Source organism: Trichoderma citrinoviride (genome assembly GCF_003025115.1).
Source record: "Trichoderma citrinoviride strain TUCIM 6016 unplaced genomic scaffold BBK36scaffold_5, whole genome shotgun sequence".
Taxonomy (NCBI): Eukaryota; Fungi; Ascomycota; class Sordariomycetes; order Hypocreales; family Hypocreaceae; genus Trichoderma; species Trichoderma citrinoviride.
In genome coordinates, this window is record NW_020194713.1 from 1,433,500 (window position 1) to 1,453,676 (window position 20,177).

General features: G+C 54.1%; 6 protein-coding genes and 1 non-coding gene across 7 annotated transcripts; 4 read left to right on the forward strand and 3 right to left on the reverse strand.

Annotated features, from left to right (window-relative positions):
* Positions 1 to 239: 239 nt before the first annotated feature.
* Positions 240 to 2,243, forward strand: BBK36DRAFT_1168022 (hypothetical protein; the record flags this gene model as incomplete). The annotated part of the gene is made up of 5 exons (XM_024895119.1): positions 240 to 430; positions 510 to 1,644; positions 1,808 to 1,861; positions 1,937 to 2,011; positions 2,079 to 2,243. The coding sequence occupies 5 exons, from the start codon at positions 240 to 242 to the stop codon at positions 2,241 to 2,243; spliced, it is 1,620 nt and encodes a 539-aa protein (XP_024750959.1).
* A 714-nt stretch (positions 2,244 to 2,957) lies between these two features.
* BBK36DRAFT_1135098 (amino acid transporter) lies at positions 2,958 to 4,709 on the reverse strand (the record flags this gene model as incomplete). The annotated part of the gene is made up of 3 exons (XM_024892528.1): positions 2,958 to 3,350; positions 3,438 to 4,530; positions 4,604 to 4,709. The coding sequence occupies 3 exons, from the start codon at positions 4,707 to 4,709 to the stop codon at positions 2,969 to 2,971; spliced, it is 1,581 nt and encodes a 526-aa protein (XP_024750960.1). The 3' UTR covers positions 2,958 to 2,968.
* A 2,533-nt stretch (positions 4,710 to 7,242) lies between these two features.
* BBK36DRAFT_1197379 (hypothetical protein) lies at positions 7,243 to 7,815 on the reverse strand (the record flags this gene model as incomplete). Its single annotated transcript, XM_024896983.1, has 1 exon — positions 7,243 to 7,815. One exon carries the CDS (start codon positions 7,813 to 7,815, stop codon positions 7,243 to 7,245), a length of 573 nt encoding a protein of 190 aa, XP_024750961.1.
* Positions 7,816 to 10,637: 2,822 nt separating this feature from the next.
* Positions 10,638 to 12,854, forward strand: BBK36DRAFT_65280 (glycoside hydrolase family 2 protein; the record flags this gene model as incomplete). Its single annotated transcript, XM_024898436.1, has 3 exons — positions 10,638 to 12,205; positions 12,277 to 12,654; positions 12,713 to 12,854. The coding sequence occupies 3 exons, from the start codon at positions 10,638 to 10,640 to the stop codon at positions 12,852 to 12,854; spliced, it is 2,088 nt and encodes a 695-aa protein (XP_024750962.1).
* A 277-nt stretch (positions 12,855 to 13,131) lies between these two features.
* Positions 13,132 to 13,223, forward strand: BBK36DRAFT_t79. Its single transcript has one exon. It is a non-coding gene; the product is annotated as a tRNA-Ala (tRNA).
* Positions 13,224 to 14,281: 1,058 nt separating this feature from the next.
* BBK36DRAFT_1197385 (cytochrome b5) lies at positions 14,282 to 14,891 on the forward strand (the record flags this gene model as incomplete). The annotated part of the gene is made up of 2 exons (XM_024896984.1): positions 14,282 to 14,337; positions 14,411 to 14,891. 2 exons carry the CDS (start codon positions 14,285 to 14,287, stop codon positions 14,889 to 14,891), a joined length of 534 nt encoding a protein of 177 aa, XP_024750963.1.
* Positions 14,892 to 15,735: 844 nt separating this feature from the next.
* BBK36DRAFT_3653 (peptidase-like protein) lies at positions 15,736 to 18,560 on the reverse strand (the record flags this gene model as incomplete). The annotated part of the gene is made up of 2 exons (XM_024898040.1): positions 15,736 to 15,918; positions 15,984 to 18,560. The coding sequence occupies 2 exons, from the start codon at positions 18,558 to 18,560 to the stop codon at positions 15,736 to 15,738; spliced, it is 2,760 nt and encodes a 919-aa protein (XP_024750964.1).
* Between the last annotated feature and the right edge of the window lie 1,617 nt (positions 18,561 to 20,177).

Here is a 20,177-nt window from a genome sequence, read left to right on the forward strand (position 1 = left end):
CTTCTCCCTACCATCTACTACTTAAAGTCCCTGCCCCTTTTGGCACTCTCATAGGTCCCTGGTGGTTATTCTTTCACTGATGCCTGCCAAGACTGCTTGATTCAGCGGCAACAGACGGAACCACAAAGTCAGGAGAGGACGGGAAGACACAACAGATGAGACGAGAGGAACAGTTGCAAGCCATGGACGCCAGAGAACCCATCTACAGACTGCCTCCTTCTGACGGCGAGAGGCCATTCATGGAGGCCTACAATGCTAGAGAAAGTGTGGTGGCAACGAGCCTCTCTCCTCTCTACCCACGCGATGTCAACGGCGGTCCATCGACCAGTTGGTACGAGCATCGCCCCCCATTTGTCCCTGACAACGCGACTCTCCATGGCACTCAGTCGTCTCCAATCATCAAGGAGCAATATGAAGACCGGTTCCCTTTGTGAGTACCTGCTCGTCCTCTAGGAGCCTCATCTGACAACCAGAGACGACGGGATGCTGACACTATTGATGACGTCTAGCGCAATGGCCGAAAACTCTCACCACAGCGCCTGGTCTCCCAATCCGACCGCAGGGCCAGCCTGGTATCCTTCAGAACCCTCTCCCAGCCTGCTGCTCAACGGCGAATACGATGGCGCCCCAGGACCCTTCACCGCATACGGCACTGACAACGTGAACAGCGAATACGAAGCCCAGCTTCCCTGGCCAGAGTCAGACCCCTTTGCTTCAGACTCCAATATGGAGGAAGTAAATCCGTTTCAGGAAACCTACTATACTTCGAATGGGCTAGATGGGAACCCTCACACCGTTTGTGACCCAGCCATGACCCTTCATCCTCTCACAGCGGGAGCGGCAGGTGTCACACCGGGCAGTTTGGCCCAGCAGCCGGTAGTGTTTGAAACATCACCCGGCTTTGTTTCCTTCAGAAGATACAGCAGGCAAGGGGCTCCAGAAGGGCCAGTGATGCCAATGCGTGAAGCAGAAGGGCCAGTTCCAGCATCCATGGGGCTTACAGCTCCAGGCCAGTCGTCGTTGAACACCTCATCTCCACTCTCTGTCATCTCACCTCCACCGTCTGCGACCTCATCCTCTCGCAAACGCAACACCGCGGTAGCCGACCTCGAAAAGAGCCCTGTCGCCCCCAAGAAGAGAGTCATCAAGCCCCAGCTGACGGCAAAGGTCGACAACAGCGAGGACTTTGAGATTCAAAAGGACAGCGAGATGGCCCCTACCGGCGTCTATCAGGGATACTTTCAGAACTGGGACGTAGCTAGACAGAAGCTCCAGCGGCTCCTTGAGCTGTACCGAAAGCCCAAGGAGAACTGCAGTTACCCGTCCAACGATGAGACCTTTCCCGTTACCGATGAAGACAAGATCGGCTACATCAAAAACCTTTTCGACGCCATCAACGACTGGTCAAATTTTAGAGAATGGTCGCAAGCTCTGAAGACGGAAGATCGAAACCGCATCATTGATCGTTTGCGACGCAGGCACGCCGGGAGTGACAATGCTGAAGTGGACATTTCGTTGGATGACATGAGACCCAGCCAGCAGGAGCTCGAGGCCCTTCTCCCGCCTCTCCAGGCGCAGCAAAAGAAGATCTTGGGCCGCTTGCTCAGCGACCAGACGGTCGAATGGCTCTGTTGGGAGCTCATTGTAAGTTGACATGTTGTCTCTGGAAGCTCTCCCGCCAGCTTGGGCAGTTGTAGATGAGGGAGCGGGAAACGCGCTGACCTTACTTGTGATTCAGGAGGCTGCTATCCAGTCCCAGCAAGGGAAGACTCAGATAGCGCACTGGTGCGGCGCCGACGGAGCTTAGGAGGCTTACGACTCGTTTGCGCAGCGCGTAGAGGCGATGTGTTACGCTTTGCGGGTGAGTCGAGTCGCAGCAGATGACGCGTTCCGTGGCTAATCGCGTTCTCTTTCTTCGTTCTAGAGGTCCAAACAGCTCGTCAAGTCGCTCCTATCTGCGGGCGATGGCTGGAAACTCCGCATTGCCAACAACCCCCAAGGAGAACTTGGAGTGAGTTTCATCCGGCTCCTTATTGACCCATCTGCGGCCGGCTACTAACGAGCATTCACGCAAACAGCACAAGGGCAACAACATGAAGGTGAACATGAACAAGAACCGAAAGCTCCGGCAGATCACCCAGGGCAGTCGCACCACCACGCGACAGAAACCCGCCGCAAAGCCGACCCCGAAACCAACACCTAAGCAGTCGCAGAAACAGGCACAGAAGCAAGCACAGAAGTGACGGCTACGAAACGAAGCATGATGCGGACTGAGAATAACGCCACCGACTTGCTCATTCTTGCTTTAGGGGGAAAGAGGAGACTTGTGAATCATAGTCCTCTGCTCCTCACTACCTTCCTCCCCTTTCTTCATGCATTTGCACATCGACACGAAACGGACATATAGACCAACACCAACACTTTAGAGGAGCGTTGATTCCACCCTATACCAAGTACATACGACCGAGTCTTTCTCCTTTTGCTCTTTGGCATCGATTTCTTGTCCAGTTTGTTTCTTCCTTGGTTGGCTTTCATTCTGTTCTTTGCTACCGGTGGTCTCCACTTCATTTCCAGGTTTGCGATACTCAGATTGTCTTTCAGGGGTCATTTCCCAGGATAAGGTTTTCCCTCTTCGGATTTTTTTCAGATTATGCTTTTCTGGTATTGTCATAATGACTGTGAGGGACAGGAAGATCCGTGGCTTTGTGTGGCTGGATTCTGTATGAGTTGGGAACGAGCATGTATGTCATCTTCGCAAAGGGGTGTTGCCCTTGAGGCCTTTAGTGGTTGTATCAATGACACAAAGTACTTGATTCATGGAGCTCTCACGTAATTTTATCACTTGGTAGGGATGCTTCTGTGCGGGAACTTGATATGTAAGTTGATATACAATCATTAACATTATATACTCTATCGGGGTATCCAAACGCTTCAACGCAACTCTCCTCTAATCTTCTTCACACAACCGTCACTTCAAAGACCTGGTCGTAAAGTAACTCCTCTCCCAGCCGTCAATCTCATCGACCACAGTCTCCTCGACAAGCTCATACTTGCCAATCCAGGGCAGAATCTTGGCCCAGAGCAGCCAGTAGACGGCACCGGCGAACAGCACGCCAAAGCCGACGACGCAGTGGATCCAGTAAGGAAGAGACTCGTACACGCTCTGGCCGTCCTCGGGGGGCACGAAGGGGGCGACGACGAGGTAGATGTTGCTGAGGAGGAAGAAGATGATGACGGGGTAGGTGGCCTTGATCGGGGGGTTCCAGTTCCAGGCGGCGCGGTTGCGGTAGAGGTGGACGAGGGCGCCGGCGACGAAGACGTTGATGATGGCGAGGGGGTAGGAGATGAGGCTGGCGAAGTCGTCAGTATCTTTAATGATGCTTCATTTTGTATATACATGTGTGTGTGTGTATGATATGAAAAAGAGTTCTACTTACTTGAGGACAAAGTTGTAGGCGTCACCGGCAGGAGGAGCAAGGACGGTAATCATGGTGATGAGCCAGTGCTCAAACAGACCGGCCAGGGGAGCGTTGAAGGGCCGGTTGCTCGCCCAGAGGCGCGAAAAGGGCAGCACGCCCTCGCGGCCGAGCTCCTGGACGAGACGGCCCTGGGAGAAGATGACGCTCATGACGTTTCCAAACGCGGAGAGCGCCACGAAGACGGAGAGGGCCCTCTCGGCGCGCTCGCCAAACATGTTGCGGAAGAGCGAGGCGGCGACGAGCCTCTTGGCCTCGAGGATCTCGGACTTTGAGACGCCGGCGAAGTAGGAGACGTTTGCGAGCATGTAGAGGATGGTGACGGAGCCGACGGCAAGGGGCGCGGCGATCTTGAGGGTGCGGGTCGGGTTCTTTGTCTCGCTGAGGGCGTAGTTTGCGTTGCTGTAGCCGACGAAGCTCCAGATGACGTTGTAGAGGGATGTGACGACGCCGTAGGCGCTGCCGGTGGTGCCCTCGAAGGCGTTGTGCAGGCAGTTGATCTCCTTGACCTTTTTGATGTTGGCCAGGGGCGCGATGATGACGATAATGACGATGCAGATCTTAATGACGCCGAGGACGTTCTGCAGGCGCAGGCCCCATTTGAGGGCGGTGCCGTGGATGAGGAACGCGGTGGTGATGCAGGCGACGGCGATGCCGCGCTGGTTCCAGTCGGTGACCTCGACGCGGGCGGCGTTGAGGATGTACTCGCCAAAGACGACCGAGTTGCCGGCGGCCCAGCCGAGCAGGATCACGTAGGTGGTGTACATGCCGGTGACGAGGAAGCGCGGCCGGCGGTAGACGTACTCGAGGTAGTTCTTCTCGCCGCCGTTCTTGGGCAGGCCCGTGCCGAACTCCATGTAGACGGCGGTGCCGGCCCAGGCGATGATGCTGCCGGCGACCCAGAGGAAGAGGGAGAGGCCCGTGCTGCCGGAGAGGGCGAGGATGGAGCCGGGCGTGGCGAAGATGCCGGTGCCGATGATGCGGTTGAAGATGAGCATGGAGGCGGAGGGGACGCCGATTTGGCGCTTGGCCTCGCGGGCTTGCTGGAACTGGGCTGTTTTGAGAAACAGACCGTTAGCATGATTGTTCTTCATGGAGTGAAGTGAGAAATGAGTGAAAAAACGTACATTCAGTTCCATTCTGGACAGAGGCGGCGTCGCTGCCGGGCTGTTGGCTCAGCTTTGTGACATCTTCGCTGGCGGAGGGCTTGAACAAGCTCTTGATGCCGGACATTGTGAAGGTTGTGTCTTTTTTTCTGCCCACACAGCAACTGCTGTGATTCGAAAGGAACTAGGACAGATGATTATGGAAGAAAGGCCCAACAACGAAAAGACCGAAACAGATTTATTCACCAAAGAACCAAAGGAAGAAGAAGAGGGAGAAAAGTGAAGGGATCGCCTTCTATTATAGACTTATACGACTACGGACGACCAGGTCCATTGGCGGGTGGATCACCCGGCAGAGGGCAAAAGGTTCAAGGCTAGAACGACGCCAGAACGAAAGAGGCTTATTGGAAGGGAAATGGCTTGAACAAGGCAAAAAAGCAAGAGATGCTAACATCAGACTCATACAGAGAGACAAGAGAGACTTGACAGAAGAGAGAAAAGCTTGTTCCTTGGGCGGGGCTGGCCCGCATGGTGCCATCGGATGCTAAACGAACGCAAAAGAGACCCTCCCCTTTTCTTAGGTAACAAGTGGTGTGGTGGTGATGTTGGAACAAGGCTTTCGAGGAAGTTGGTGGTTTGATGCTTGTTCTTTTTTGGTTGGGGGGACGGGAAAGGGCTTGCATGAGGCGCTGGGTTGTGGCACGCCATGGAAGGACTGTAGAACTTGGATTTACTTGAGATGATTTTGTTCTATTTTTTCTTTCTGCACATTTTCTTCTTGCAACTTCTTTGGTGATGGAGTTTCGTTTTGTACATACGAATACGTCTCTGGGCTTATACCCCAGGAGAGGAGCGGGCTTCATGAGTCGCGGACTAGCAATGGAGGCGGCGAGTAAGTTGCCTCTCCATGGTGATACATGCTAGTAGTACTCTCAAAGATACACGTACCTTCAAAAGTAGTAGTAGTATGTAAATCAGAAATGAATACTAAACATGAAGCTGAATATGGTGCCATCGCAACCATCATCACACAAACAGGGTGTGTTCCGCGCTTTCAACAGTTAGAAGCCGATGCTATCCATCATCACTCACGCCCTTCACATGTAAAGAGTATTAGTATCAACAAGCATCGTCTAAAGTAACTAAAACCCCCTGGAATCCTTCTGGAATATCACCCGCCTCACCACCATCAAGCAAAGCTGCTGCGATGTTTGAAAAAAAATTGAAAATTTATATAGAAGCCCCACAACCAGCGCCGGACCAAGCAATCACGACATCGGGGCCTTTCCCGATTCTGTCGCGCCCGGACCGGCCGTGGGCCGATGACGCGATCGGAGCTTCTCCAATCACGGACGGAAAGACCCTCTTTTGCCGTTACGCGGATGGCAAAAAATCATATCGTTGGACAAGTTTTTTCTTTCTGAGCATGGAGGTTTCTACGAGGGTAAGGTACTATTATTTGCTGACTTCTTTTGCGCCCTATAGGCGGCAATGCGAGAAACAAGGGTATAAGGGAGGGACGCTACGGAGGTTATTCTGGTGGCGCTGAAGAAGCTTAAGTTGCAGCTGTACAGGCCAGAAGCCGATATAGAAGCACAAGAGAAGAGACAGCTCGACCAAAGACTCTGAGCTAATGTGCATGTGCATGTACCGTAGAGCTGGAAGCTCCATGAACAAGTACTTCCATCACAGCGTCTCATTGGCAGTGGGAAGTCATGCCAGGAACAAGAACCGGGCCGGCAATGCGGAATCCGGGATGACCTTCCTGGACCATAAAAAGACACACCGAGTGGATGCTCTAGACCTTGCTCAAGGCTTAGCCCGTCCGTCGCCACGATTTCCCTTACGTGATGGATAGAAACCTCCACGTCCGACCACTACGTACTCCGTATACTAACGTCTTACAATCCATTACTACTCGACACGTACGAACAAGCGCAATCAGGGGCCGCGCCCATGGGGGAGCATGACGCCTCTCCGAGCGAAAGGCCATGGGGGATAATGCCTCGCTCTGCTGGGTATCAGCGTGGGAGTCTCGTGCTATCGATGTGGCATGGCATGGCATGACTCGATCAGCTCAACGGCCCGGAAGCTTGGCTGGAGCTGCTGAGGTTCAAGTGCTCACTTTGAGGCTTGGCTTGGTAGATAGCAAGATGTTGCCAAAGGTCTGGACTTGCTACTTCGAATGGCCTCATATGGTGGCTTGCTTGCGTTGAAGTGTCGAATGACACGGCCATGTGTATCATGAGCGACTATCTACCTCCAAGTTCGAGTCTAGAATGGAATCAAGTATCTCGTCTCTATATCAACTTGGTGACATCAAAAGGCCGCTTCAACATCAATAGTGTGATTAAGTTAATAATATTAAATATGTATGCTGTATACTAGTACTACCTACGGCGCAGGCAGAGCGTCGTATTGGTAAACCCACCGAACCCGGGACCTTCCTTTTCATTATCATAAAGAACGTCGTTGATCATCAAAAATTCAAGCCTTGTCGACAAGCCATGCCCAACCCAGAAACAACCCCCGTAATCCTCACAGTGGGCTGTCACGCCCAAACACACCAGCTCCTACTATTCGTGTCGATGAATCCCCTTCAGAATCAAGTGACGAACAGACCTGTCCCCATGCGGAGGAACCGAGGTGCCGTTTCTGTTCTACAGCACAGCACTCATCTCGTCAATCTTCGCAGGGACCGTCACCTTGCCGCAGCTAACCGTCCGCTGGGAGTAGATGTTACCAGGCGTCCAGTTCGGGTTCTGCCACGTGGTGTCGCTGCAGTTGAGGTCCAGCTTGACGCCGCCCAGCGCCGTGAAGCGACTACCCTCGCCGGCGCAGGCCCACGTCTGGTTGACGAGCAGCTGGTTGTCGCCCCGGGAAAAGGTGAACGTGGCCTTGTCGCCGGGCACATCCACGTGCGTGCACTTGTAGACAAAGTTGCCGTAGAAAAAGTCCGAGAGCTGGTCCGACGAGGCGCTGCACACGGGCGTGTACGTGACGGCCCGGTTGGACAGGGTGAAGTTGACGTAGCCCCACGAGTTCTGGTGGGCGGGCGTGGTGAAGGTGTACGAGGCGTGGAAGTCAAAGTTGTTGATTGTCCACTCGGAGACGTTGGAAGACTGGCTCGTGCATGGTGGTAAGTAGGGGTTGGTGGTGGGCGGAGGGTTGTAGGGCGCGGCCAGGGCCGAGCTGGCGAGGAAGAGGGCGCAAGATGATAGAATGCTCAGCATGTTGGGTATCATGTGTGTTGAGTGTGTGTGCTGTTGTTGTTGTTGTTGTTGTTGTTGGATATGCTGAAGTTGTCCTTGAACGATAGTATATTGGAGCAAGAAATAGTAGTATTACCGTCGAAGCAGCAAAGACAGACGGTGGACGGAAGGATGTCTGGGAAGAAGAAGTCGTGAGTTTGTGAGTGGGTGTTGATGCTCTTTAGATGCTGCCCTTGCGTCCGTGGATCGTGGCTCCCTCTTATACAGCAACCGAGCAATGGCTGGGTAACGATGGCCCTCCGATCACGTCCGGGCAAGCTCGACTGGCGATGCACAAGAGGCTGAGGTTCAGCACCGGGCCCAGCCATTCCACATGACGTAGCACACATCTCGTATTCCCGTCGTTTGCGCGGAGAAAAGAAGGAGTAGAGAATCGGGGTGGCGGATCGAGGCTTGGCTTGGAGCCGTCGGCAGACAGCGCTGTATGTAGCCTGTACGAGGCGTTTGCTGCTGGAATGCGGCAGATCGTAGGTTCCGTGTACCGGGTCATGTCTGCTGGTAGCAACCAAGGTTGGGTATCAGAACCTTGGAACACAATGTGACGGTGGCATGTCAACGTTGCCTGGGAGATGCAGATGCAGCTGTAAGGAGGCAGATGCAGGGTCGTCAAGGTCCTCGTACGAGTACGTACACTCAATTGGGCGCCGGCAATTGATGGCAGCTCCAGCGAGAGTCACCGCCTGAAGGGATCGCTGGGCTAGTGCCAGCGGCCAATTAGCGGCAGGCGGGCGCTAACGAGGGTGGAGAGCTGCGGTGATCGACAGCCAGCGACCTCGTATTTCTGGGCCTCGATGTAACTCTCCCGACTGCACTGGACAGCGTCGCATCGCCCGTTGCTCTGCTCCCTCCCTCTCTTCTATTTTCATCTGCTGCAGAGCATGGCATCGTGAAGAAAATGCCAGCAACGGGTCATTGTCTGCAGGCAGAGACATACAGCAGAGAATACCTCTACGGCTTGTACCACCTCGTGTCCCTTGTGCTGATGTCAGGTCATGTGAATGATTTCTTAGGTCAATATCAGTAACCACACCGAGGACCCCGACTTCCCGTACCTAACCCTTCCTCTACCAAGCCAGCACGAAAAGATGTTCTGAGACATTCAATTTATTCTGACTTGCATCTTTCGCCTTCTCTTCTTCCCTTCCGGTATCACATCGCCCTCGACGACTCACAATCTGCCTTTGTCGGAAATAGTATCAGAGAGACGGTTCGCCATCATCCCTGCCAAGGACGCAACGTATCGCGAGAGAGGACAAGCCTCAGCTGTTGATCCGGCCGGTTACCATCAGGGTCTCACTCCAACCAGCCATCTTTGCTGATATACCGGAAACCGAGGTTCAATTTTTATGCTTACTTGCCCTGGTCATGGTGACACTACGCAAAAACTCCAGCGAGTTCCGGTTGGCCCTCGAAACGGAGCAACAATGGATCCCCCCGTGCCCTTGCATTGCCACGCTCAAGGGTGGAACTCGCTCTGCAAAACTCGCTTTCCATACTTGATTTCGCAGCACAATCACAGAGCCCAAGTTGCGGACTTGTTCTGGCCGACGACAAGGAAAAACCGCCGAGCTCACGAGCTGCTGCCTGGTAATAAGGTGGCGCGGCACTCGTTCGACTCTTGTTGCGTTGCACATCAGCTCACACAGAGTAACACTTGTTGTATTTCGCATCTCTCCGATTCGGCAAACATCGAGCGGCCTCGATAGGGCCGCCAATGCCGTCCAGTCTCCATCGCCCCGGCACACTGGGGGCTCGGATACGTCATGCATGCTGTCGGAACGCTCCTCTGACACGGCAGAGCTGTGATTGGCACTGCAAACATGTGCCTGATCTACTCCTCTCCATGTCCGTCCGCAATACATGACAATACAAACCTGACCTGATGTTATGTAGTCGATTTACGGGCTCAGGGAGAGCCATCTGGAGCCCTCACAATCCATTGCAGTCATCTTGGTAAGACGTGCGGATCTTACAATTGTGCAATCTACCGGTCACTGCCTGTAGCCGGGAACCTCGTCCCACGACATGGTCGAGCCACAGCGGTTCACATATCAATTGTTGGGTTCTTCTGCGAGTTGGCTGCTTCTTTTCGTATGCCGTGCTCACCCACCGAAGACACCGAACGTGGCTGGTGTGATACGACCTTCAGCCGGTTCATTGACCGCTCTTACTGTGCAATCGTCCGGATGGACTCTACTGTGACCAGTCCTTGGGCCAGAGCGCAACCTTCAACAGTTGTGTAACTGTGTCTGTCGAGGCTTTGCCACTTACGTCTAGACTCGGAAATCTCCGTCACTATTCTCAGTCAATCTTGTTTCGATGATCTAGACGTGCAAAGGAAAGTTGCCCGAGTTCAGCGATATTAGTCCACAAAGGGTATTGCGAGAGAGCGCCAGCGCATGCCAATAGCCGATCAGAAGCAAGCTGTCATTGGTGGTCGCCGGTGAGCTGGTCAAATGTCTAGATACTGGGTTCCAGATTCGCTGGATACGATATAGCAGCCGGCGGCGTCATCAATGGTCTTGCACCACTGGGAAGACTGGGTCTGACGCCGTCTTTGGCTAATGATGCTCGTTCGAACCACAGTTGGCCATTCGGGATTGGCAGAGATGCCAATTCCCCTCATCGAAGGAAGTGCCTGCGGCGAGATGCCGTATGATGCTCGATCGCAAGACATCAGCTGATAGCTGGAACAACAGAGGGAATCAGCTACATGTGGCGTGTTCTTGCGATAGTCTCAACTTCCAGACTGGGTGTTATTGACGAGATTCCCTGTCAGCAAGATGCAAGGCCATCAGTATCAAGACTCGCCAGAGTATCCGCGCCCAGACTTCCAGCGCACTGGATCGCGCTGGCTGTCGCTCAACGGCCCCTGGGATTTTCTGTTTGATGATGACGACGTCGGCTTGAGCCTTCGATGGCACCAATCTGGTTTACCATCTCGGGTGGCCATCAAGCAGATGCGGAAGAGCGATGGAAGCAAGTCTGAAAGCGACACCATCACTCAGCGCATCGCCGCCGGGACCCAGAATCTTCTCAAAGACAATGTCTTTACACGGGATTCCTCTGCCAACGTCAACCACAAGTGTCCAATTGCCGTCCTTTTTGTCTTCCAGTGCCATGCGTCGGGCATCAACGAACGCGGCATTCACGAGGTGCTTTGGTATGAGCGTAACTTTTCAGACCTGCGCAACGAGGCCGAACGGCAAGATGGCCGTCGTCTGCTGCTGCGATTCGGCGCCGTGGATTACGAGGCGTCTGTTTGGGTCAACGGGAGCTTGGTCGGCACCCACCGGGGAGGCCACGTCCCGTTCCAGTTTGACGTGACGGATGCCCTGGATGCAGACACCCGTGACGTCCATCGGGTGACGGTCCGTGTCTTTGATTCCGCCCACGACCTGACTCAGCCGCGAGGGAAGCAATACTGGGGCGCCCAGCCGGAGAGCATCTTCTATACACCATCTGGAGGGATCTGGCAATCCGTATGGATCGAGGTTGTTCCCGCAGCCCGAATCGCCGACAGCAGCTTTGGGACAGTCATAAGGTCGAATAATATCCGCACAGGTGATGTGCACTCTAATATTGCAACCCAAGGTTTGCAGGCAGGTCATGATTACGCTGTCAAGGCAGAAGTTTGCTTTAGGGGCCAGCTAGTATCCAATTCTGCCGAAGTTGACATCAATGAAGGGTCATGCAGGCTCTCTTTGAGCGCTCGCCTGTCCAAAGACAATATATCTGCTGTTCGAGAGTCGGCACTGCGGGATACGCCACTGAGCGGCTCTTCCTGTTGGCGAGACGGCATTGCTCTCTGGTCACCGGAGCACCCTCAGCTGTATGACGTGACAATCAGGCTCTTCGATTCATATACCGGCGAGAAACTAGACCAAGTCCAAACAGCGACAGGATTGCGGTCACTACAGTGGTCTAGGGGCGACGGTCTGTGGCGACTGAACGACGCCCCTTACTTTCAGATGCTATGTCTGGACCAGGGCTACTGGCCAGACTCTTTCCTAACCCCTGGATCCAGCCACAGTCAGGAGAAGGACATTGAGTGTGCTAAAAAGATGGGCTTCAACGGCTGTCGAAAGCATCAAAAAGTCGAAGATCCGCGCTTCTACTACTGGGCAGATCGAAAGGGCTTCCTCGTCTGGGCCGAAATGGCAAACGCCTATCGGTTCAGCCGGGGCTATGTCGACCGTTTCACCCAGGAGTGGACGGAATCTGTCAGGCTGGCCATTAACCATCCGTCGGTGGTGACCTGGACGCCGGTGAATGAGAGCTGGGGGTATCCGTCGCTCAAGGACGATGCAGAGCAGCGCAATCACATACGCTCTCTCTATTACTTGACCAAGTGAGTGCTCGCCTTTCCTCTCTGACTGATGCTATAGGCAAGATTTGATATCAGACGCTCATGCCTTCTAGGACGCTGGATCCCACGCGGAGCATCAACGACAACTGCGGCTGGGAGCACGTCTGCACCGACCTCTCCACCTTTCATGATTACAGCGACGGTCCAGAACTGGAGAAGACGTGTGCCGACTTGGGTGCCATTCTCGGTCTCAAGGCTGGACGAGAATTATTCGTAGGCGAAATCGCCGGCGTTGACGAGGGCTCCCGCCACACCACGGGAGCGCCCATCATTTGTACCGAGTGCGGTGGCGTCAACATTGCCCCGGCCGACAAAGACGCCGTGGAAGACTCTCGGGATTGGGGCTACACCACTGCGGCGGACCCTGAAGACTTGTTGAAGAGGATCGAGAGGATTGTGAACGGTGTTGCGGGAGGGGGGTTGTGCTGTAGGTGCACCACTCGCATGTCGCTTTTTCCATGATTTGCCTGATGTTAATATAACTTTTAGGACGGACATTGAGCAGGAGACGAATGGGCTGTATACGTTTGATCGCAGGGAGAAGCTGGATTCTGACAAGGTCAAGGCGGTCATGCAGGAGGCGGCGCAGATGTTCTATAAGAGGGTTGAGAATGATGGCAAGCAAGCCTGATGAACGGGTTTGGCCAATGGCTGCCAGCGTAGAAAAGAACTGCAATACATATGAGTAGATGAAATCTATCAGAACGAGGATCTTATCTACTATTTGCATTGTTCACGCCGTCTTTTGTTGAATCTCCTGAAATACCCCAAATCTCATCTTCGTCCCGGGTAACATAGATTGAGCGAAGCACAACGAGAGCCACAGCAAGCTTAGCTCCCGTTATTGGTTGCTAGCGCAAAGAGTGGTAGCCCTATAAGGCTCAATGAATGCTACTAATTCCCAACAAGGGGATATGGTGTAGGGGTATCACGTTTGCTTTGCATTGTTCATTCAATACAAGCCTGTAAAAGGTCGGGGGTTCAAATCCCTCTGTCTCCACGTGTTCTTTCTTTTTTGCCTTTTTTTTGGCCCATGCATCCATCTCCTTTGTATGAATGCAGTGTTTCGATTCCTCTTACTTTTCATAGTCATTTTTATTAATCGGTTTTTTTTTTTTTTTTTTTTTTTTTTTTTTTTCTGGTCGGCACTCACCCAGCGTGTGACCCCTCTGCTCGAAAAAGTCGAAAAAGGTCTTGCGCACCTGCGCCTCGGGCCAGTTGTTTTCCATTCTCCCTCGGTTGCCAGATCATGCATTCCTGAGAGGCGACCATCCAGTTCTCGCGGATCCCGCTTTTCGATCGCATCGTGACGATGCGTTTCCGAAGGCTGATTTACTCGGTTTCTCTTACAGAGCGATGGTTCGGTGTTTGTTCTTGTTTTCGATGTAGTCTACCTACCCGACGCACCTTGGTCAGCGATGGAGTTTGATTTATTTGATAGCTTTTGTATTCATTCAAGCGAGTCTATTGCTCAAGATGGACCTTGCCGTTTTGGAACTTGATATGTAAAGTAGGATAATGGCAACAGAGCATCATACATTACATACCTCTCACCTCTGTAAAGCAACAGATGGCTAGCAGCCGGTATACCTCGACTCTTCTTTCAAGTAGCTTTGCAACCTTCTTTGCCGCTTTTACTTGCTGATCAAGGTCCAATAAAATACAAACTGTTCTTTTACATAGGTACTCAGCCCCTTCTACAAATCTAACATGCTAGATGGCTATTTCATTTCCTTCCTTCATCGCAGATCAGAGTCACCAATAACAGCGCCCAATCCACCATAAGATCCCAGCTCCGCCTCCGAGCTTTTGCCGCCCATGCAACACAACCTCAACCTCACCTTCGGAATCCCGTCACTCCGCGGGGAATCCTGACACATATTTCCAATTCCAACCCTCCGAACGTCCCGCGCAGCGAGGAAGAAAAGGGCGCCGAAGGTCGTCTCTTGCTGTATAAGCTCGCATATCCCCCCCGCCTCAGCTTGCTTTCGCATACTCGCTCGAGCTTCCTACAAGTTCCCTTAACCACAACACCAACTGCCCTCCAACGCAATCTTCAAGATGGACTACGTCGAGCACCGCATGAACGATGAGGCCCTCAAACAAGCCACCAAGTAACTCTCCCTCCTTCTTCCAACACCAAAGAAAAACCTCAGGAACTAACAAACCCTTCCAAAAAAGCGACAGCACCACCGGCCTCCTCTCCCCCCTCAACATCGCCCTCCTCGCCATCCTCCTCTACACAGCCTACACAACCTTCCTCTCCAAGCCGTCCTACCCAACCCTCCCGCGGCCCCCTCCCCCCATCGTGTTCAAGACGTACACCCCGCGCACGCTCCTCCCCTTCAACGGCGAGGACGGCAAGCCCGTCTTCCTCGCCGTCCGCGGCGCCGTCTTCGACGTTTCTCGGGGCCGCAACTTCTACGGCCCGGGCGGGCCCTACGAGAACTTCGCCGGCCGGGACGCCAGCCGCGGGCTCGCGTGCGGGAGCTTCGACGAGGACATGCTGACCAAGGACCTGGACGGCCCGCTGGACGCGCTGGCCGACCTGGGCGAGGAGGAGATGGAGGCGCTGAGGGGCTGGGAGGAGAGGTTCGGCGAGAAGTATGATGTGATTGGAAGGTTGGTTAGTGTGAGGGAGTTTGAGGAGATGAATAAGAAGGAGTGATTTTTCTTCTACAAATTCAAATTCTGGACAAAGGGTTTCATTGCTCTGCTATATAGCTGAGATGGGCGATCAAATACACAACTTGGATCCTGAATCTTGTTTATCCGACTGGCAGGTTATGATGCGCTTCGTGAAGAAGAAAAGTGATATTTGGTATGAAAACTGCGTGGTTTTGCTTTTCTTTTTTTTTTTCGCTCGATTGCAAAAGGAGGATACATACATACATACATACAGGTAAAACCCAAAACATTTCGATGCACGGGCGGACCTTGCAAGACTCCAATGCCATGCCATTTCTCAACACAAACGGGAAAAGGGATCTCACAATAACTTGCAAACAACAATGGATCTGGGAGATCCATGTATACAACACACCACCGCAAAATATCGCCAGCCCTCCTCAAAAAACCCCCTCCCCCCATCCATCATCTCCAGGTAAAAAAGCGCACACTCTCTGAGCAAGGAGAAACAAAATAAGCCATAGCCCCTTTGTATCAAAAAAAAAAAAAAAAAAAGAAAAAAGGAAACAGGCGCTGGTAAAGCAGTTCGCAGTGGGAGAGCAGAGAAGTATCAGTAGCAAAGCAGAATACCCTCCTCCGATATAAGCCCACCCATCGTCCTTCTAGAAAAACACATCTTATTTCCCTCCCAGCTTGACTCCCCAGCGGTCTCTCGTCGTGACAAAACAGAAATAAAAAATGGACAGGTGATTATGTACCTTTTGGCTGTGAGAAGTATCGTATATATATGTTAGATGTATTGTGACATTATGTCTGAGATGATAGGCGTGAACGTGGCCCTCAGGAAAGAAGAAGGGGGTATACGAGATGGGGGAATCGTTTCGTTAGAGCTCCAGAACAGCCGCCGCCTTCTTCATCAAGGACGCCGTCTTGGCAATGTACTTGTTGGCGTCGTCCCACGCCTCCGCATCGACGAGATCGCGGACGGCAGGGAAAAAGGCCTCGTCATAGCCCGACCACAGCTGCGGCCCGAAAACGACGTGCTTGAACTGCGTCCGGTTGGGAATCTGTACAACAACAAGCATCAGTAACCACCTCACCCCGATAAACATCATGAGCAGCAAGAACTTACACCGCCGCCAAGCTCCAGATCCAACAAGGCCGTCTCAAACGCGGCCATCTTGTCATTGTACTCAATCCTCGCCGTCCCCAGCTCCTTCGTCTCCCAGCCTCCGCTGCGAATCACCATCCGGTCCCACTCCATCTCCCACTTGGAAAACTGCTGCGCCTTGACCGACACCGTCGCCGCCGCGTCCTTGAGCTCCTCGAATTCGAGCACGCTTTTCTGCTTCTTGCCCTTCTTCTTCTTCTTCTCCTCTTCCTCCTTCTTCGCCCACGATTCCAGCTCCTGGACCCACGCCTCCAGGCTGCGTCCGTAGTTGACCATGTCAAAGGGCAGGATGGGCCGGTCCGCCAGATCGAGAATGATGAGGCCGACGACCTGCGCCAACAAACCGTGATACGTAAACCCGGGATCAATGACCTGCTCCATCAGCTCAAAGTTGTCGTAGCTGGAGTGGTAAGGGAACGGCTCCCCCTGGAACTCGAGATCCAGCGAGCTCGTCCCCGCAATGTCCTGAAAAGCGACGTAATCGCTGCCCGCTCCCAGGCCCTCGAGCTTGCTCCCATGACGGTCCCACAGATCTTTCAGGGTGGTGTTGAAGTTCGGATCAACGACCCGTTCCAAGGCGTGGAACAGGCTCTTGCGCAGGGGCGGCGAGCCGGCGGCGCGGAAGTCGGTGCCAGAGACGACAGTGTCCAGGTTGATGTAGGCGAATGCGTTGTCGCGCAGGGAATCCAGGTTCTTCTCGACAAACTCGGTCGACCCAATGAGGTTGTACTCCTCGGCGTCCCACGACATAAACTCAATCGACCGCAGAGGCCTCCAGCCGCGGTCCACCAGGTCGCCAAAGATGCGAGCCAGCTCAATCATGATGGCCGTGCCCGTATGCGGATCGGTCGCGCCAAACGCCCACGCATCTCGATGGTTGCCCAGGATGATGGACTTGGCAGACTGCTCCATGCCTATAATCTTGCCGTACACGTTCCAGATGGGCTGCTTCTCATTCTCATCTTGCTCATTCTGCAGACGAACGATGGGGGACGACGAGTTGCCGGTCCACCACTCGTCCACCTCGGGCACGCCGCCCCTCCATTCGATCGGTACCTTTTCCCCAAAGCCATGAAGGTTCTTGAGCAGGACTTGCGCGTCTCTCCACGAAAGCGGGAGACTGGGGATCTGTACCAGGCCGGGGGTTTCGTTGACCTTGAGGCGCGGCACCTCCTTCTTGCTCTCCCATCCCGGCGTCAGCACATCGCCAACCACCCAGCTCATCAGGCTGACGGCGCCTCTCTGGACGCCGTCCTCGGGCATGTACCGCCCGTTGGGGGCGACGTCGCCCTTGAGGAAGCCATCGTCCATGGGGTCGCTGTAGATGATGCATCCCGCAAAGCCCGCCAGCTCCGCCCCCTTGACCTTGAGCGCGCGGTCCGTCTGCGTGCCGTAGTATCGAACCAGGGCAATCGCCCCGGTAGCGTTGATGCCCATGTCCTTGATCCTCTGGTAATCTTCCCTGGATCCGTAGTTGGCGTATATCAACGGGCCCCGGACGTCGCCCGATTTGGAGTGCCCGTGGAACGCCGGAGTCTGTCGCCCGGCCGTCTCGCCACCGCGCTCAACCTCCTCCAGCGCGGCAGTCCAGACGGCGTAGTCTCCGGTCTCGTCCAGAATCTGCACGGTCCGGCCGTTCTCGCGGGGGTAGTTGAGGTAGACGTAGTAGTCGTCCATCTCGACAATGTCCAGGCCGGCCTTGTTGAACATGGACTGGACGTCGAGCGCGGTCGCGTAGTCGCCCTCGGTGCCGGCAATGTGGGCGTAGCTCGAGAAGATCTTGACAGCGGCGCGCATCCTCCGGGGATCCACGCTCTTCTGCAGGTGGACGCGCAGGTCCTCCGGGTCAAAGCGCATGCCGCCGTTGTTGACGCCGTTGGTCAGCCCCGTCAGCATGCCGCTGGCGAAGAGGAAGTACATGAAGCCGATGACGATGGCGAGCGCCAGCAGCCGCGCCACGGTGACAATCACCATCATGCTGTTGACCTTGGGGAAGGCGAAGTCGCGCATCCACGACCGCACGTTGTCGGGGTCCTCCCGATCGACCGCGGCCTCCTCGGCGGCCGTACTGCCGTCGGCGGGAGCTGCAGCAGACGGCCGCGACGGCAGCCGGATGCGAATCCGCGGCAGCCTGGGCCGCCACGACCACTTCCACGCCGGCAGTGACAGGTTGAAGCCTATCCTCTTGCCCCATAGCGAGCCTCCCACGCGGCTGGGCTCCTCAATCTCCAGCTCCTCCATCTCGCGGCGCACCTGGTTCGTCTCGTCGGCATCGCTGTCGCTGTCCCACAGGCTGTCCTCGTCGTCCGTTTCCACCGTCGGCGCCCGGTAGCCGTCGGGCCGTCTGCCGGAGCCCTGGCCATGGGCGCTGCCGTCGCCGGCTCGGGCCAGCAGGGATCGCGACTCGGTCTCGGTCGCGTTGCGCTCGTCGATGGCGTCTCGGGTGTGCGAGGGCGTCCAGCCGCGGCTGCTGCCGGCCAATGCCTCATCGTACGTCGGCGGCACCGGGTCGTAAAACGGCACCTTTTCCGAAGGCATGGTGGGCTGGGTGTGACAAGGCAGAAAGAAGACACAAGGGTATCGCCGTCGTCGTCGTCGTGTGCAAGCACGGTTGCGCAATCATCCGCGGAGGGTCGTTTCGTATAGAGATGGGATGGTTGGTATGGGAGAGCACGCGGCCATTCAGGTTCGAGTCGAGGGGCGGATGTTCGGTGTCTTTCTGTCCGTCGAGAAACACGGCCAAAGCGAGCTAAATAATCAAACGAATGTCGAGAAGATAAAAGAAGGAAGAGGGAAAAGGTAAGGGAGAGTAGAAACAGTCCAAAAACCCAAAGAGGCGAGTATCAAAAGAGGTGCGAAAGAAGAAGTTGACCAAACAAGAACCGACTTTCGACCGGCTGTGCCAAAGGAACTTGAAGCCCAAGTCGAAAAAAAGAAGCCTGCCGGAATTACCAGCGCCGCATAATTATCCAGAAAGGAACAGACAAAAAGGGCTGAATGACAGACGCAGCCGATTCTCAACAGTCCGTCTTGAGCTGTAGGATTCGGGGCGGGCAAGAAGAGGGAAGACCGGGGAGGAAAACGAGGCGAGTGGAATGCCTGGCTGACGACGAAAAGATAAGGGATGACGATGCTGCAGGACCGCTGGAAATAAGGCCGGGGGCTCCGCTTGGTGTCTCTGAGGTGCTCTAATGTTAGTGATGGCTGCACTGCCCGCTTTTTGGGTCGAGTGTCTGGACGAGCCTAATGCGGAGTACCTTATTTGGATGATGAATACGGGGCCATGAGAATGTCATGATAGTTGCCAACTCAAGCTGAAGAAGAAGAAGAAGAAGAATGAGCTGATGATGTTTTACTTGAATCTCATGCAGCATCAAATCGTCAATCCCTGGAGACCCCCTGGAGCACCTGAAGCCCGCCTCATCGTCTGGCCCCCCCCTATAAATTGCAAATCGCCTCCCCGACCCTTCACGTTCGAAACATGCCGGGTTGCATCAAAACCCGCCCCAGCTGCACCTCATTTGGCCAAGTTCTGGCTATTATTAACATCATTATCAACCAAGCACAAACGCGGACTCTGTTCTACCTACCTACCTGAATGATACTACAAATTCGCCCAGTTGAAGTGGAAAATTCGTGACTGAAAGTACACTTTGAGGCAGATGGGGATGATCTAATAGCGACTTGAAGCTTTATATAACGTTCATTGGACACCCCGACATTTCCCAGACATTCGGACCCCTGGGGAATCCAGCTCGCCTTGGGCCCGGATCCGCACAGACGCCAAATCTGCAGACCTGATCTGTAAGAGTGTATTAATGATACAACACATAGTACAGGCTAAGCCACGCTGAACTAGTAATCAAAAGGAAATATGCGGCAACATCGGGGTCATGGAGATAGTGCACCATAATGGACTTCTATGGGGACAAATGGGCAACCTGAACTGATGAAAAACCTGCTGATCAGGTACGGCTCACCACCAGGAACCATACTACAGACGCCCATACCTTAGGCACTGCCTATACAACAGCAAGGCCTTCTGCCGTGGATACTCTACAGTCTACACTGCATCATGCATCTCCAAGATGTAAGGTATATTACTCGATTAAAGTACATCAATCATCATGCCCGGCTGCGTCTCAGTGAAATCAT